This window comes from Liolophura sinensis, chromosome 1 (genome assembly GCF_032854445.1).
Source record: "Liolophura sinensis isolate JHLJ2023 chromosome 1, CUHK_Ljap_v2, whole genome shotgun sequence".
NCBI lineage: Eukaryota > Metazoa > Mollusca > Polyplacophora > Chitonida > Chitonidae > Liolophura > Liolophura sinensis.
This window is the reverse complement of record NC_088295.1, coordinates 6729301-6746064: the sequence shown is the minus strand read 5'-3', so window position 1 is coordinate 6746064 and position 16764 is coordinate 6729301. Positions and strand designations below refer to the sequence as shown.

The following is a 16764-nucleotide window of genomic DNA, read 5'->3' as shown; positions in this document are numbered from 1 at the left end:
ATATTTACAAGTATATATCACAGAACAGAGATCAAGGATAAATACAAATGTATACATATGTATGCAGCTGGTGTTATATAGTAGAAAAACCATTTCAATTACAAAAAAGAACACTAATATGGAACATATACATTTACATATATGGTTTAATGAAGCTTGCATGATGTATTGAGACACTTACATGTGTGGTTTAATGGAGCCAGCATGACGTAATGAAACATTTACATGTATGGTTTAATGAAGCTTGCATGATGTTATGAAAGACTTACACGTATGGCTAAATGAAGCCAGCATGACGTAATGAAACATTTACATGTATGGTTTAATGAAACTTGCATGATGTATTGAGACACTTACATGTATGGTTTAATGAAGCCAGCATGATGTAATGAAACATTTACATGTATGGTTTAATGAAGCTTGCATGATGTTATGAAAGACTTACACGTATGGCTAAATGAAGCAAATACAGAAGATCCAGTCAATCATATATTCACGTGCTCAGTTACACGATTCGCAAGTGTTATGCTCAAAGCTTCACCAACTACTTGCTTGGTAATCTCGGTAATCACTGGGAGGGTGAAACATGACATTACACTCAATGATGCATTCATGTAGCAAGATGTTACACTCCATGTAGCAAAACATGACATTACACTCAGTGAGGCAAAAACACCATGTTGCACTTTATAATACATAGCATGATGTTACACGCAATGGCGCAAAAACAAAACTACAACAGATGAGGTAAAACATGACATTTCACCCTGCATGATGAGCTAAAACATGATCAGTATGGCAAAGTATGATACTGCATTCAATGCGGCAAAGTATGACACTGCACTCAATGCAGTAAAGTATGAAACTACACTCAATGCTGCAAAGTATGATACTGCACTCAATTCGGCAAAGTATGACACTGCACTCAATGCGGCAAAGCATAAAACTGAATTTAATGCTAGAAACATGACATTTTACTCTCAGTGAGGCAAAACATGACATTCCACACACATTCACATCAGTTGAATACAGGTGAGCCTAACATTTATGAATTGATCAGAACCTTGTACTTTCACTCTTGTCATTAACAAAACCATCCTGACAGTGGTAAAAGGCCTGGTTGTCATATGTAGGAGGCTTCCCTGGTTCCACTTCAGGACTGTGTTTTAGCGTCTCACCAGTTTCAGCAATCTCTTCCACGTCTCGATACTTGTAGGATTTGGCAATAACCAGGAAGGCCAGGAAGTTCAGCAACATGAGACCTCCCAGTAAGAAGTACAGATACTCTGTATATCCATTGTTGATCTCGTCTGGAAACCATGGCTCTGTGAAAACAACAACAGCAACCAGATGAGTTATGTCAGAAGTCAGTTCAGAATAACCCAACAGACAGCTAGTGCTGCAGTAGGCATAATGTTTAATGTGGATAAAGGAAATGATTTCATCAAATCTTCACTAGGCTGGAATATTCCAATTCATGCTGGTATCCCCTCTGGTCATATGTGGAATGGTCTGCAAGGAACCTGCAGATGGTTCTGGATTTCTCCTCTTCTCCGTTTCCCAACACCACAATGCTGGCCACAATAGAATAAGTGTTCCTCAGAATGGCGTAAAACTAAAATCAAATCAAATGCCTTGAACATTATTTTCCTTAAATAACAATATGCCTTTCACTGCTTTTAAGTCTTGACAATTAACCTGTAGTGTTGTTAAGTTTTGAAGAAGCTTGGTGTAAACTGATCGACCAACAGCATCTGTGAACATTCATGCAATCAGGGTTAGATCTCTAAAACTCACTTGAAACTGTAGCAGCTTGCACTATTTGAACTATTGCCATAGAGACGTAGTTTCCCAGTCCGGACGTCAACAGGAACAGCCCCATGATCAAGCCCTGCATTATCTGTGGTGCTTGTGAGTAGGCAAACTCCAACCCTAAATCACAAACCAGACAAGACTCAGTTAAGCAGATTATTTCCACTATATTAATACCATTTAATGGTGATTGGAGCTGGACTAAAAAGTAAGCTTGCCTCATCATCAGACGTCAAAATATGGTCAAATAATAAGAAAATGATTGGAAAATGGAACAGAATAATCACATGACAATATATTGCAAAATAATAACCAGATGACAAGGTACAAGTAAGCAACAGAATAATCTGGTAACAACATAAGTAACAGAATGATGTGGTAACAACATAAGCAACAGAATAATCTGCTAACAACATAAGCAACAGAATAAACTGGTAACAACATAAGCAACAGAATGATCTGGTAACAACATACATGTAAGCAACAGAATAATCTGCTAACAACATAAGCAACAGAATAATCTGGTAACAACATAAGCAAGAAAATAATCTGGTAACAACATAAACAACAGAATAACCAGATAACAAGGTAAAACAACAGAATAACAAGAGTTCAGGTGAACACAACATATGCCCCAACAAATACATTTGTTTGAAATGTATAAAAGAATACCAGCAGCACTATGGTGAGTATAACTCCTGATGGGGAATCTTCATGGGTGTTGATGATAGGTATGTGGTTACCATGACAACCGTGCATGTGGGCAAACGTGTACACCAAAAATGAAAACTTTTTGTGGAAAACAGTTGGAGTTAAAGCACGGACATGAAATCAATTCATATCTATATATCTATTTATACAGTATACATAGAGAAATGGCAATCTGAAAACCATGACAACTGTTGAAATGGACAAACGTCGCAACAGTATACATATGTACCCACCAAAAACTACATTTTTGGGCACAAAATGGTTGGAGTTATTATGTATCCACCAAACACAGATTAAATTTCTACACAGACAACAACTGTAGTTATAGACCAGACACGAAATCATATCTATTTATATAGTATATACATGTATACGGAAAATGGCTATGTGGTTAACATGACAACCACACAAACGAACAAATGTGAGTTGTGATCTGTGTCTCTGTGTATCTACCAAAAATTAAAACTCTCCGTGGAAAACATTTGGAGATATAGCTCGCACAAGAATATGGACGAAAAACAGAAATAATCGCTATAACATAATACACTCCACCTAATGACAGGGGCATACAAAGAGATGACAAGGTAAGCAACAAAAAAAGATGACAAGGGAAGCATCAGAATAAAGAGATGACAAGGTAAGCAACAGAATAAAAAGATGACAAGGTAAAGAACAGAATAAAAGATGTCAGGGCAAGCAACAGAATAAAAAGATGACAAGGTAACCAACAGAATAAAAGATGTCAAGGCAAGCAACAGAATAAAAAGATGACAAGGTAACCAACAGAATAAAAGATGTCAAGGCAAGCAACGGAAATATCAATCAACAAGACACACCTGTAAGAAACAGAATAATCAGATGACAATATGATGAACCAGAATAATCACATGGTAGAATTTTGAAACAATACTATCATCTGGACATCAATGAACATGGTACAGCTGTATGTGTACATAAACTTTGATATGATATACCCAAGATGTTGTCACAGAATACAAATATTTATGGGATGTTTCATTTATCAGAAGCCAGTTGATATATCAGTAATACATGTATTGCTGTGGGGGCTATTACCTGTGGCGCTAGTGAAGACCTCACTGGCCCCAATGAGTGCAAACTGTGGCACCTGTAGGAACATGGACAGTGTGGAGGAGTTGTAAGAGGAATCCCCGATGTCCTGGATGAATCCACCTGTTGTGGACAAGTTCTGCTTGCGGAATATCTCTAGTACCCCAGCATACACCACAGACAGGGCCGTCAGTATCATTCCAAATCCTGATAAAAGAGTAGCATAAACACAAAAAAATGTACCTACAATCAAGAACAAAATAAAAAAACCCCAAACATCCACAAGAACAAGAACAATGTTGTTCTCCCATATGGGTGATCTATTTACTTAGCAATGATGCCATGATTCCAAGTCTGAAGTGCCTAAAGGGTCCACATGTTCTCTATACTGGTGAAGAGTGCTAAGCACTCAATCATTCTCTAGGCTGAAGACTCACCCATTCTCTGCAGCAGCGTGGGATGTTTTCCCCACTTTGCCAAGCACGGGTACACCAATCTGTCCATGAAGGGAATGAGGATGAGGATAATGGCAATGTTGAACAGGTTCAGAGCTGCAGCAGGTGTGACCAGAGAGCCGATCCTCACATCCATCCTTACGCTCTGGAGGAAAAACGTGCTGGACATCTGAGGATGGGACAAGAACAGAGATTAGAGGCTTTAAACTGGAAGTGGACATCTGAGAATGGGACAAGAACAAAGATTTGTGACTATAAACTGGATGTGGACATCTGAGGATGGGACAAGAACAAAGATTTGTGACTATAAACTGGATGTGGACATCTGAGGATGGGACAAGAACAAAGATTTGTGACTATAAACTGGATGTGGACATCTGAGAATGGGACAAGAACAAAGATTTGTGACTATAAACTGGATGTGGACATCTGAGAATGGGACACGAACAAAGATTTGTGACTATAAACTGGATGTGAACATCTGAGGATGAGACAAGAACAAAGATTTGTGACTATAAACTGGATGTGAACATCTGAGAATGGGACAAGAACAAAGATTTGTGACTATAAACTGGACGTGGACATCTGAGAATGGGACAAGAACAAAGATTTGTGACTATAAACTGGACGTGGACATCTGAGGATGAGACAAGAACAAAGATTTGTGACTATAAACTGGACGTGGACATCTGAGGATGGGACAAGAACAAAGATTTGTGACTATAAACTGGACGTGGACATCTGAGAATGGGACAAGAACAAAGATTTGTGACTATAAACTGGATGTGGACATCTGAGAATGGGACAAGAACAAAGATTTGTGACTATAAACTGGATGTGGACATCTGAGGATGGGACAAGAACAAAGATTTGTGACTATAAACTGGATGTGGACATCTGAGAAAGGGACAAGAACAAAGATTTGTGACTATAAACTGGATGTGGACATCTGAGAATGGGACAAGAACAAAGATTTGTGACTATAAACTGGATGTGGACATCTGAGGATGGGACAAGAACAAAGATTTGTGACTATAAACTGGATGTGGACATCTGAGGATGGGACAAGAACAAAGATTTGTAACTATAAACTGGATGTGGACATCTGAGAATGGGACAAGAACAAAGATTTGTGACTATAAACTGGATGTGGACATCTGAGAATGGGACTAGAACAAAGATTTGTGATTATAAACTGGATGTGGACATCTGAGGATGGGACAAGAACAAAGATTTGTGACTATAAACTGGATGTGGACATCTGAGGATGGGACAAGAACAAAGATTTGTGACTATAAACTGGACGTGAACATCTGAGGATGGGACTAGAACAAAGATTTGTGACTATAAACTGGATGTGGACATCTGAGGATGGGACAAGAACAAAGATTTGTGACTATAAACTGGATGTGGACATCTGAGGATGAGACAAGAACAAAGATTTGTGACTATAAACTGGATGTGGACATCTGAGGATGGGACAAGAACAAAGATTTGTGACTATAAACTGGACCTGAACATCTGAGAATGGGACTAGAACAAAGATTTGTGACTATAAACTGGATGTGGACATCTGAGGATGAGACAAGAACAAAGATTTGTGACTATAAACTGGATGTGGACATCTGAGGATGGTACAAGAACAAAGATTTGTGACTATAAACTGGATGTGAACATCTGAGAATGCGACTAGAACAAAGATTTGTGACTATAAACTGGATGTGAACATCTGAGAATGCGACTAGAACAAACCACATCCACCACATCCAGCACCATAAACACAACCAGTACCATCACCACCATTGCTATAACCACAAAACATTATACAACCACTTTCCCTAACTCCTTCCACCACAACCAGTACCATCACCACCATTGCTATAACCACAAAACATCATATAACCACTTTCCCTCACTCCTTCCACCACAACCAGCACCATCACCACCACCACTATAACCACAACACAGCTCATCCACACACTGCCTCACCTGCGAGTAAATAGCCCAGTACATAACGATGGTAACAAACACAGGCAGGACCCTCCCCAGGGCCTTGATCCCCTCCACTGTCCCATCGGCAAATGATCCACCATAACTCTTCTTCGCATTGTCCAGGAAAGATTCAGCATTTGTCTCTCCTTTCCTTTTGCAACTTTCCACAATAACTTTCCCAGCTGTGGATAAAACGCTTCCTAAAATTGGAAAAAAGTGAAAAAATATGATATAAACCGCTGTAGTACATCAAAGTCTAAATGTGCACACAAGTCTTAATACCAGCAGTCAAACTTCATATCTGTATATAGCTTCTTTTTGAAGTGCAATGTGCATTTGTGAAGCACAAAGGCGAAAGCAGACCATGTCACTGAAAATCAGACATGTTACATGTTAAAGCATTGGACCTGAAGAATTTTCAACCTTCACCCTCCGTCCTTGTACTTCATCTGGATCACAATGAACAGGTTCACTGAGATCAGATCACACACAGGTCTGTACTTACCTCCTGGTGGAATATCCTTGTACTTGAACTGTCCAGCCATCAGGATCACAATGGACAGGTTCACTGAGATCAGATCACACACAGGTCTGTACTTACCTCCTGGTGGAATGTCCTTGTACTTGGACCGTCCAGCCATAAGGATCACAAAGGACAGGTTCACAAAGTTCAGATCACACACAGGTCTGTACTTACCTCCTGGTGGAATGTCCTTGTACTTGGACTGTCCAGCCATCAGGATCACAATGGACAGGTTCACTGAGATCAGATCACACAGAGGTCTGTACCTACCTCCTGGTGGAATGTCCTTGTACTTGGACTGTCCAGCCATCAGGATCACAATGGACAGGTTCATAGACATCAGATCACACACAGGTCTGTACTTACCTCCTGGTGGAATGTCCTTGTACTTGGATCATCCAGCCATCAGGATCACAAAGGACAGGTTCACAGATATCAGATCACACACAGGTCTGTACTTACCTCCTGGTGGAATGTCCTTATACTTGAATCGTCCAGCCATCAGGATCACAATGGACAGGTTCACAGATATCAGATCACACACAGGTCTGTACTTACCTCCTGGTGGAATGTCCTTGTACTTGGACAGTCCAGCCATCAGGATCACAATGGACAGGTTCACTGAGATCAGATCACACACAGGTCTGTACTTACCTCCTGGTGGAATGTCCTTGTACTTGGACCGTCCAGCCATCAGGGTCTTAATGGACAGGTTCACAAAGATCAGATCACACACAGGCCTGTACTTACCCACTGGTGGAATGTCCTTGTACTTGGACTGTCCAGCCATCAGGATCACAATGGACAGGTTCACAGAGATCAGATCACACACAGGTCTATACTTACCGCCTGGTGGAATGTCCTTGTACTTGGATTGTCCAGCCATCAGGATCACAATGGACAGGTTCACTGAGATCAGATCACACACAGGTCTGTACTTACCTCCTGGTGGAATGTCCTTGTACTTGGATCATCCAGCCATCAGGATCACAATGGACAGGTTCACTGAGATCAGATCACACATGTCTGAACTTACCTCCTGGTGGAATGTCCTTGTACTTGAACCGTCCAGCCATCAGGATCACAATGGACAGGTTCACTGAGATCACATGACACACAGGTCTGTACTTACCCACTGGTGGAATGTCCTTGTACTTGGACTGTCCAGCCATCAGGATCACAAAGGACAGGTTCATAGACATCAGATCACACACAGGTATGTACTTACCTCCTGGTGGAATGTCCTTGTACTTGGACTCTCCAGCCATCAGGATCACAATGGACAGGTTCACAGATATCAAATCACACACAGGTCTGTACTTACCTCCTGGTGAAATGTCCTTGTACTTGGGTCATCCAGCCATCAGGATCACAATGGACAGGTTCACTGAGATCAGATCACACACAGGTCTGTACTTACCTCCTGGTCGAATGTCCTTTTACTTGGACTGTCCAGCCATCAGGATCACAATGGACAGGTTCATAGACATCAGATCACACACAGGTTTGTACTTACCTCCTGGTGGAATGTCCTTGTACTTGGACCGTCCAGCCATCAGGATCACAAAGGACAGGTTCACAGATATTAGATCACACACAGGTCTGTACTTACCTCCTGGTGGAATGTTCTTGTACTTGGACCGTCCAGCCATCAGGATCACAATGGACAGGTTCACAGGGATCAGATCACACACAGGCCTGTACTTACCCACTGGTGGAATGTCCTTGTACTTGGACTGTCCAGCCATCAGGATCACAATGGACAGGTTCACAGAGATCAGATCACACACAGGTCTATACTTACCGCCTGGTGGAATGTCCTTGTACTTGGATTGTCCAGCCATCAGGATCACAAAGGACAGGTTCACAAAGATCAGATCACACACAGGTCTGTACTTACCTCCTGGTGGAATGTCCTTGTACTTGAATCGTCCAGCCATCAGGATCACAATGGACAGGTTCACTGAGATCAGATCACACACAGGTCTGTACTTACCTCCTGGTGGAATGTCCTTGTACTTGGATCATCCAGCCATCAGGATCACAATGGACAGGTTCACTGAGATCAGATCACACATGTCTGAACTTACCTCCTGGTGGAATGTCCTTGTACTTGAACCGTCCAGCCATCAGGATCACAATGGACAGGTTCACAGGGATCAGATCACACACATGTCTGTACTTACCTCCTGGTGGACTGTCCTTGTACTTGGATCGTCCAGCCATCAGGATCACAATGGACAGGTTCACAGGGATCAGATCACACACAGGCCTGTACTTACCTCCTGGTGGAATGTCCTTGTACTTGGACTCTCCAGCCATCAGGATCACAATGGACAGGTTCACTGAGATCAGATCACACACAGGTCTGTACTTACCTCCTGGTGGAATGTCCTTGTACTTGGATCATCCAGCCATCAGGATCACAATGGACAGGTTCACTGAGATCAAATCACACACAGGTCTGTACTTACCTCCTGGTGGAATGTCCTTGTACTTGGACCATCCAGCCATCAGGATCACAATGGACAGGTTCACTGAGATCAGATCACACACAGGTCTGTACCTACACCCAGGTGGAATGTCCTTGTACTTGGACCATCCAGCCATCAGGATCACAATGGAGAGGTTCACTGAGATCAGATCACACACAGGTCTGTACTTACCTCCTGGTGGAATGTCCTTGTACTTGGACAGTCCAGCCATCAGGATCACAATGGACAGGTTCATAGACATCAGATCACACACAGGTCTGTACTTACCTCCTGGTGGAATGTCCTTGTACTTGGACTGTCCAGCCATCAGGATCACAAAGGACAGGTTCACAGACATCAGATCACACACAGGTCTGTACTTACCTCCTGGTGGAATGTCCTTGTACTTGGACCGTCCAGCCATCAGGATCATAATGGACAGGTTCACAGATATCAGGTCACACACAGGTCTGTACTTACCGCCTGGTGGAATGTCCTTGTACTTGGATCGTCCAGCCATCAGGATCACAATGGACAAGATCATAGAGATCATTGGGATGAGGAAGCCATAGGCAAAGTCAATGTTCTGCTGTACGTATGCCACGGCCGAGTATGCAATGAAAGATCCAACATTGATGAAGAAATAAAACCTGAAACAAAGTATAACAAACAAATAAATAAACACATGTAGTAACAACAAAAAAAAATGAACAAAACAAAAACTACTCGAACCCTTTTTACAATAACGATTTGCGTGAATGAGACATGAAAAGTTAGTTAGAGGTTGTTATGATTACAATGTACAATGTAGTTGAATGATAAATTCATTTCTTAGCCCAAGATGTCTCACCTAGTTTTTTTAAACATAATACAATGTGATATTAAGTAAAAATAAAAATCACATCTGGATTTTGTTGTAATTATTAGAATCTTTTTTTTCTTCAGCACTCCATGAACACAACAGGATAAATATGTAAATGTCTTCCCCAGCAAGTCTGGGCTAGGTCGGCAGCTTTATGCTCTATTGTTCCTGTCAAGAGGCCACTCATGTAATCTAGGTGGTTCCCTAAAGACCTAGGAGGACGTGCACTATTGTCAACAGGCTGTGCAATAAACATCAACTTCACTGAAGGGAGGCAATAAATGACACTCTAAAACAACATATCACACAATTCACTTAACCAATGGGAATAAATGTTAAATAAAACCACTGTAAACTTGACAATGCAAAGTAATCGTACTGAATGTAACATAAATGTACAGAATATGGTCATTTTGTAAATGTGAATACAATAAGGATACTGACTGAAGGGGCATGGAGGAGGAGGGTGGGTGAGGGGTGCTGTAGACGGGGGCGGGGGGTGGGGGTAAAGTTTTACTTCAGAGGTTAACATGTTTGACCAAATACTGGTGTGTCTTCATTATGGTCCATCACTGTCAATATACAACATGTTCAGCAGGAGGACCACCATGGCTGAGCCAAATGTGTCCTGCAGCAGTAGAATGGTGTAGAGTATTCTTCAGCATGGTGCAAAATGGCACCAATCCAATAAATATATAAATACAACATTTTTGAGAATGCAAAATGGCACCAATCCAATAAATATATAAATACAACATTTTTTAGAGTACCTTCCATTCTTTACAGTACAATATTTTAAGGTTAAAAACCCATAGATTGTGGATATGTTGTGAAAATTCAATTCTTTCAAGTAATTTCTTAATAAATGTAGTGGAAAATGGTAGCATTACATTACACATGGAATTGGACAAATGTGAAATATTAAGGTAGTATGTCATATTGGCGAGCAGTTCAGCAAACTATCTAGGGATGGAGTTAGGGGTGGAGTTAGGTGTGGCGCTAGGAACAGCCAATGTCCAGTCATTGTCAATACCAGCACATTAATACTAAAGCTCAGTTTGTTCATGCATGTACATGTACACTGTTTTCAGTTGTAAATAACAGTTGTAAATTATTGAACTGTGCCAAATTTTTAATCTGGGACAATTCAGTAATGAAGGCTTATAAATACTGGTGATAAATCAGACTACTTCAGGTTTCTTTTCTACTGAGCTACTAGAAGAAGTTTTACATTGCCGTTCATTGCAACGCAAACCACGCATTCAACACTAATGTATAGTAACCTCATATGTACGGCCTTATAGGTTAACGTAATGTGATGCATCAATACATTTTATCCCATTTGTACAAAGATCACCACAACTATCCCAGTCTGTAGTCATTATCTCTGGGAGATCTATGTCTTTCCTAACCTACTGCCTGACTCTATGGTCGCCTTACACCTCTGCCACTAACATATTTGGTATAGGAATTTTGATCAACACAGATGTGAATGGGATCACGGTGATGAGGACAGAAGTGATGTCAGAACACAAAAGCTCTGTCTCAACCTTTGTTTCTATTCATACATGGTCTTCAAGCATGGGTTTTCTGCCAAAGTATGCACACCATTATGCCATTCACGTACACGTGAAACAATTGCTGATTACTTATGATTACAAATGAATGCTGATTACATTTGATTCAGGCTATTCTTCATGAAGCATACTTATGTCTCACCGCTTCAAAGGTCAAACTTGTCTGGCAGTAATCTAAAGCCACCGCAGATCGAGAGAGTTATAGGCTATAGGACTGGTCGTTGTGAAAGAACATATGTTGCTATCTCATCACAATACTGAAGAATATATTTTTTCTTTATCCTATACTTTTGTCCCACAGGCTTCAAAGGTCAAACTTTGTTTATTTGATTTATTTATTTGATTGGTGTTTTACGCCGTGCTCAAGAATACTTCACTTATACAACGGCGGCCAGCATTATGGTGGGAGGAAACCGGCCAAAGCCCGGGGGAAACCCACGACCATCCGCAGGTTGCTGAGAGACCTGCCCAAACTTGTCTAGTGGTGGCAGTAATCTAAAGCCATCCCCGTGATGTATCTCTGCTACAATTGCTCTCTTATCCTTCCAACAGTCTGTTGTCATTATCTTTGTGAAAGAACATAAGTTGCTATCTTATCACAATACTGAAGAATATATTTTTTTTTATTCTGTAGACATTGCTTCTATCAGACATCCCCTTACTGTGTTTGTCAATCATATCTGCCATCATCTCCACAATGATCTTTGCCTTTCTCATCCCTATTCCAAAACCTGTTGCAATTGTCTCCGTGACACACTGTTTTGCCGTATCCACCCTATCCTGCCATCAGTCTTAAGCTTTCTAACATCTGTTACTTATCTCATCCCGTAGTGGTAATGTTTCCAGCCATCCTCTTTCTCCATCCCACGCTACCATCTGCTGTCATTATCGTTAAATTGTAATTTCTTATGTAACAAGGTCAAAATATTGCTTGGCAACATAAATTCTGCGCAAGTTTTTGTGAACCAAATTTCAGCTAAAATCACTAAAAGGAACATACCAAGTTCAATGATTGAAATTTTGACTTAAGTGTAAGATCACTTTGTGATCCCAGGGCCGGCACATCAATCAGGGCCCCTTACAGCAGACTGCACTTACCACTGGAAAAATGTCTGCACCGCCTGCGGGCCAATCTCTTCAGCCTGCAGAGCACCGTACGGGCCGACATTGGCCTTAATTCCACCTGTCCCCACTGCCACAAAGAACAGGCCTGTCATGTAATAGCCTGTGCGCGCATCCTGTTATGCAAAATATACAGTGAGACATTATCAGACTACATTATCAGCAGGTCAAGTTTTCATTATTAGGCTACATTACCAGAGCCAATGTTTCATTATTAGACTACATTACCAGAGGGTCAAGGTTCCATTATCAGACTGCATTACAAACAGTACAAAGTTTCATTATCAAACTATATATGATTAGGTTAGGGTTCCAAATTCAGATCACATTACCACAATGAGGTTTCATAACCAGACTACATTACCAGGTAACTAAAGTTACAACACAAAATAAATTTACCAGGTTAAGGTTGTAGTATTTGCCCTCATCATCACGACCAAGCCAGTCCCTGTAATCAATGGCAGCGCAGACAAGCAGAAACGTACCTGAAATAAGTAAGACACCTGTTACCTTAAATAGGGGTTCACAGGTGGACACTTTTGGGGAGGTTTCTGATTGATTTCTGGTCAACAGTGTTATTACCCTGTGACAAAACATCTACATTATGTCTGCTATAGGACTGTCCTAGGTGGTATATCCGGTACAGGGCTGTCCTACATGTTACATCATCTATAGGACTGTATTGGGTGGTGTGTCAGCTATAGGACAGTTCTGCGGGGTATTTCAGGTATAGGACTGTCCTAGGTGGTATATCCGGTACAGGGCTGTCCTACATGTTACATCATCTATAGGACTGTATTGGGTGGTGTGTCAGCTATAGGACAGTTCTGCGGGGTATTTCAGGTATAGGACTGTCCTAGGTGGTATATCCGGTACAGGGCTGTCCTACATGTTACATCATCTATAGGACTGTATTGGGTGGTGTGTCAGCTATAGGACAGTTCTGCGGGGTATTTCAGGTATAGGACTGTCCTAGGTGGTATATCCGGTACAGGGGCTGTCCTACATGTTACATCATCTATAGGACTGTATTGGGTGGTGTGTCAGCTATAGGACAGTTCTGCGGGGTATTTCAGGTATAGGACTGTCCTAGGTGGTATATCCGGTACAGGGCTGTCCTACATGTTACATCATCTATAGGACTGTATTGGGTGGTGTGTCAGCTATAGGACAGTTCTGCGGGGTATTTCAGGTATAGGACTGTCCTAGGTGGTATATCCGGTACAGGGCTGTCCTACATGTTACATCATCTATAGGACTGTATTGGGTGGTGTGTCAGCTATAGGACAGTTCTGCGGGGTATGTCAGGTATAGGACTGTCATCACTGGTATGTCAGCTATAGAGCTGTCCTGGGTGGTATGTCAGATATACGACTGTCCTGGGTGGTTTGTCAGCTATAGTACTGGTCTGGGTGGTATGTCAGGTATAGGACTGTCCTTGGTGGTATGTCAGCTACAGGACTGTCCTGGGTGGTATGTCAGATATAGGACTGTCCTTAGTGGTGTGTCAGCTACAGAACTGTCCTTATTGTTGTGTCAGCTACAGGACTGTCCTGGGTGGTGTGTCAGCTACAGGACTGTCCTGGGTGGTATGTCAGATATAAGACTCTCCTGGCTGGTATGTCAGGTATAGAACTGTTCTATGTGGTATGTCAGCTACAGGACTGCCCTGGGTGGTGTGTCAGCTACAGAACTGTCGTGGGTGGTATGTCACCTACAGGACTGTTCTCACTGGTATTTCAGCTACAGGACTGTCCTCACTGGTATGTCAGCTACAGGACTGTCCTCACTGGTATGTCAGGTATAGGACTGTCCTTGTTGGTATGTCAGGTATAGGACTGTCCTTGGGAATGTGTCAGCTACAGAACTGTCGTGGGTGGTATGTCAGCTATAGGACTGTCCTGGGTGGTATGTCAGGTATAGAACTGTCCTTTGTGGTATGCCAGCTACAGAACTGTCCTGGCTGGTATGTCAGGTATAGAACTGTCCTTTGTCGTATGTCAGGTACAGGACTGTCCTGGGTGGTAAGTCAAGTATAGGACTGTTCTGGGTGGTATGTCAGGTATAGGACTGTCCTCACTGGTATGTCAGCTATAGGGACTGTCCTTGGGGGGGTGTCAGTTACATAGCTTACCTTATACCCCTGTTCATGTAAACATACCCACTGCAGCCACTGTTCATGTAAACATACCCACTGCAGCCACATACCATGTGTGTCTTGACACTGACTGGTGGAGAGAGGTCTCAGACCACACCTGACTGACTATATCACAGACACGACATACTTCAACATCTGACCAAGGCTGGATATCAAAGGTCATATTTACTATATACATGGCAGTGTATAACTGATAAAAACACCACCCCACCCCAAAAACCCCACATGTACTATAGACAGACATAGTTACCAACAACCTATATATATGATTTATATATATTTATGTGCTGTCGAAGCGTTAGCCACCAGCCCAAGTGACATTATAATAAAGGATGCACTGTAATATGGACATTTTGACTAAATGTATGCTGGACAATTTTTTCCAAAATTTAAAAAAAATGTTATCTGTTCACATCCATTCATACCACTTCTGTACACAATGACTGCACTTCATCAGATTTTAGAGTGACCCCATCCCTCACAAGTGACCAGAGATCAGCTATGTTTTGATTTGAAATCATTAATACTTGTAGCTCCTATCCTGCCAGAATTACACAATGGAGTGCCATAAATCTCGTTTCTGCCTGTTCCTCTTGCTTGGTACTGAGAAAATACACTAAGTACAGCTTCATCCAACGTGACTCTGGCATTGTATCTGGGGAATTTGGCACTTCACTCCAAGTGAGGCAACAAAATTAATATCTTTGCATTAGAACCAGCTCTAGAGGAAGTTAGCATCCAATGAACAAAATAATGTTGAAAAGGACACTAAGCCTCAAGAAAGAAACAAGCTCATATATGAAGACCAGGGACTTTGCCCTTCTCTTCTATAGGCAAAGAGAATGGATGAAAGAGTTATTAAATTACATCTAACTAGATTACACAGGTGAGCTTGGGTAGGAGACCATATTACACTTACCCACGACATACAGGAGACCGGAGCCATAGATGGCATTAAACTTTCCTGATATTGTATCAGCGATCCATCCTCCAATCACAGGAATCAGGTAACATGAGCCTGGGGATGCAATTGTACAACACTGTCAGATTGTGACCATGACTTGACCATGTGACCCGCTTCACACTTACACAGTAAAATATGATGTCCATGCTTTTGCTCAATGACTGCAGGTTTGTAAGTTTTCAGTATGATTATTTGTGAGACATTACACGTCAACAGAAAATATTTAAATGAAGACTAGTTCAACGAAAAGTGAAAAACTTACCTGTAAAAACATATTGTACAGTTGTGGCATCAGGACTGGTAAAGGCGAGCTTATTGGTACAGAAAAGGACCAAGTTGGCAGATATGCTGTAAAATGTCATGCGTTCACAAAGCTCTGTCAGTAATATGCAAGCAATAACGAACATGGACTGCTTCTTCGCTGGAGGCTGGCTCTTGGCAGGCGTGCTGTCTTCCATGTAGTTTTGGGTGCTGGGTGCCATCCTGCCGTTCTGAAGCAAAGGCTGCTTCTCTGCCCTGGTTGGGATCTGGAGTGCGTCGCCATGGTGCCCTGCTTTTATACCTGTCAAACCGCAGATAAGACCTGACGAATTTATCACCTCTTCATGACCTTTGTGCACACCTATGAAAAACTCTCTCGGCCTAAACACTCAAAGTGTGCAGGTCTCATTAGACAAGAAGACAATTTATACATTCCTTGATTTACTTCTCTTTATTTACCTTCCCCAGGAGCACCTGTCAGTCTGCCAGTAACTATAGCTGCACCTACCTCAGGTAAAAAGTAGCCTACAGTCCACAGTAAATTAAGCTTGGGTAAGGCGACACAATATAGTATACAGGTAAGTGTAGTTCTCAGTGAGAATTGCTGTGTAGTTCTGCATTACCACCAGGTGATCGGTTAGACACATCAGCTAACTCCACACTGGATGATTGATTCCAGGAGGAGTCATCTAGCAGTATTTTAATCACTTTCTGGGAGGGGCATCACTGGCAGGATCAGTAATTAGCAGAATTTTGGCCAATGACTTATGGGAGAGATATACTTC

The 16764-nt window shown here is 41.8% G+C and overlaps 1 protein-coding gene across 1 annotated transcript; it reads right to left on the bottom strand.

The window, feature by feature from the left end:
* Window positions 1-277: 277 nt before the first annotated feature.
* Window positions 278-16201, bottom strand: LOC135480115 (solute carrier family 15 member 4-like). The gene is made up of 10 exons (XM_064759882.1): window positions 15981-16201; window positions 15674-15772; window positions 12996-13081; window positions 12573-12712; window positions 9516-9685; window positions 6036-6238; window positions 4029-4215; window positions 3598-3798; window positions 1798-1932; window positions 278-1325 (listed from the first exon to the last, which is right to left on the bottom strand). Exons 1-10 carry the CDS (start codon window positions 16198-16200, stop codon window positions 1057-1059), a joined length of 1710 nt encoding a protein of 569 aa, XP_064615952.1. The 5' UTR covers window position 16201; the 3' UTR covers window positions 278-1056.
* Between the last annotated feature and the right edge of the window lie 563 nt (window positions 16202-16764).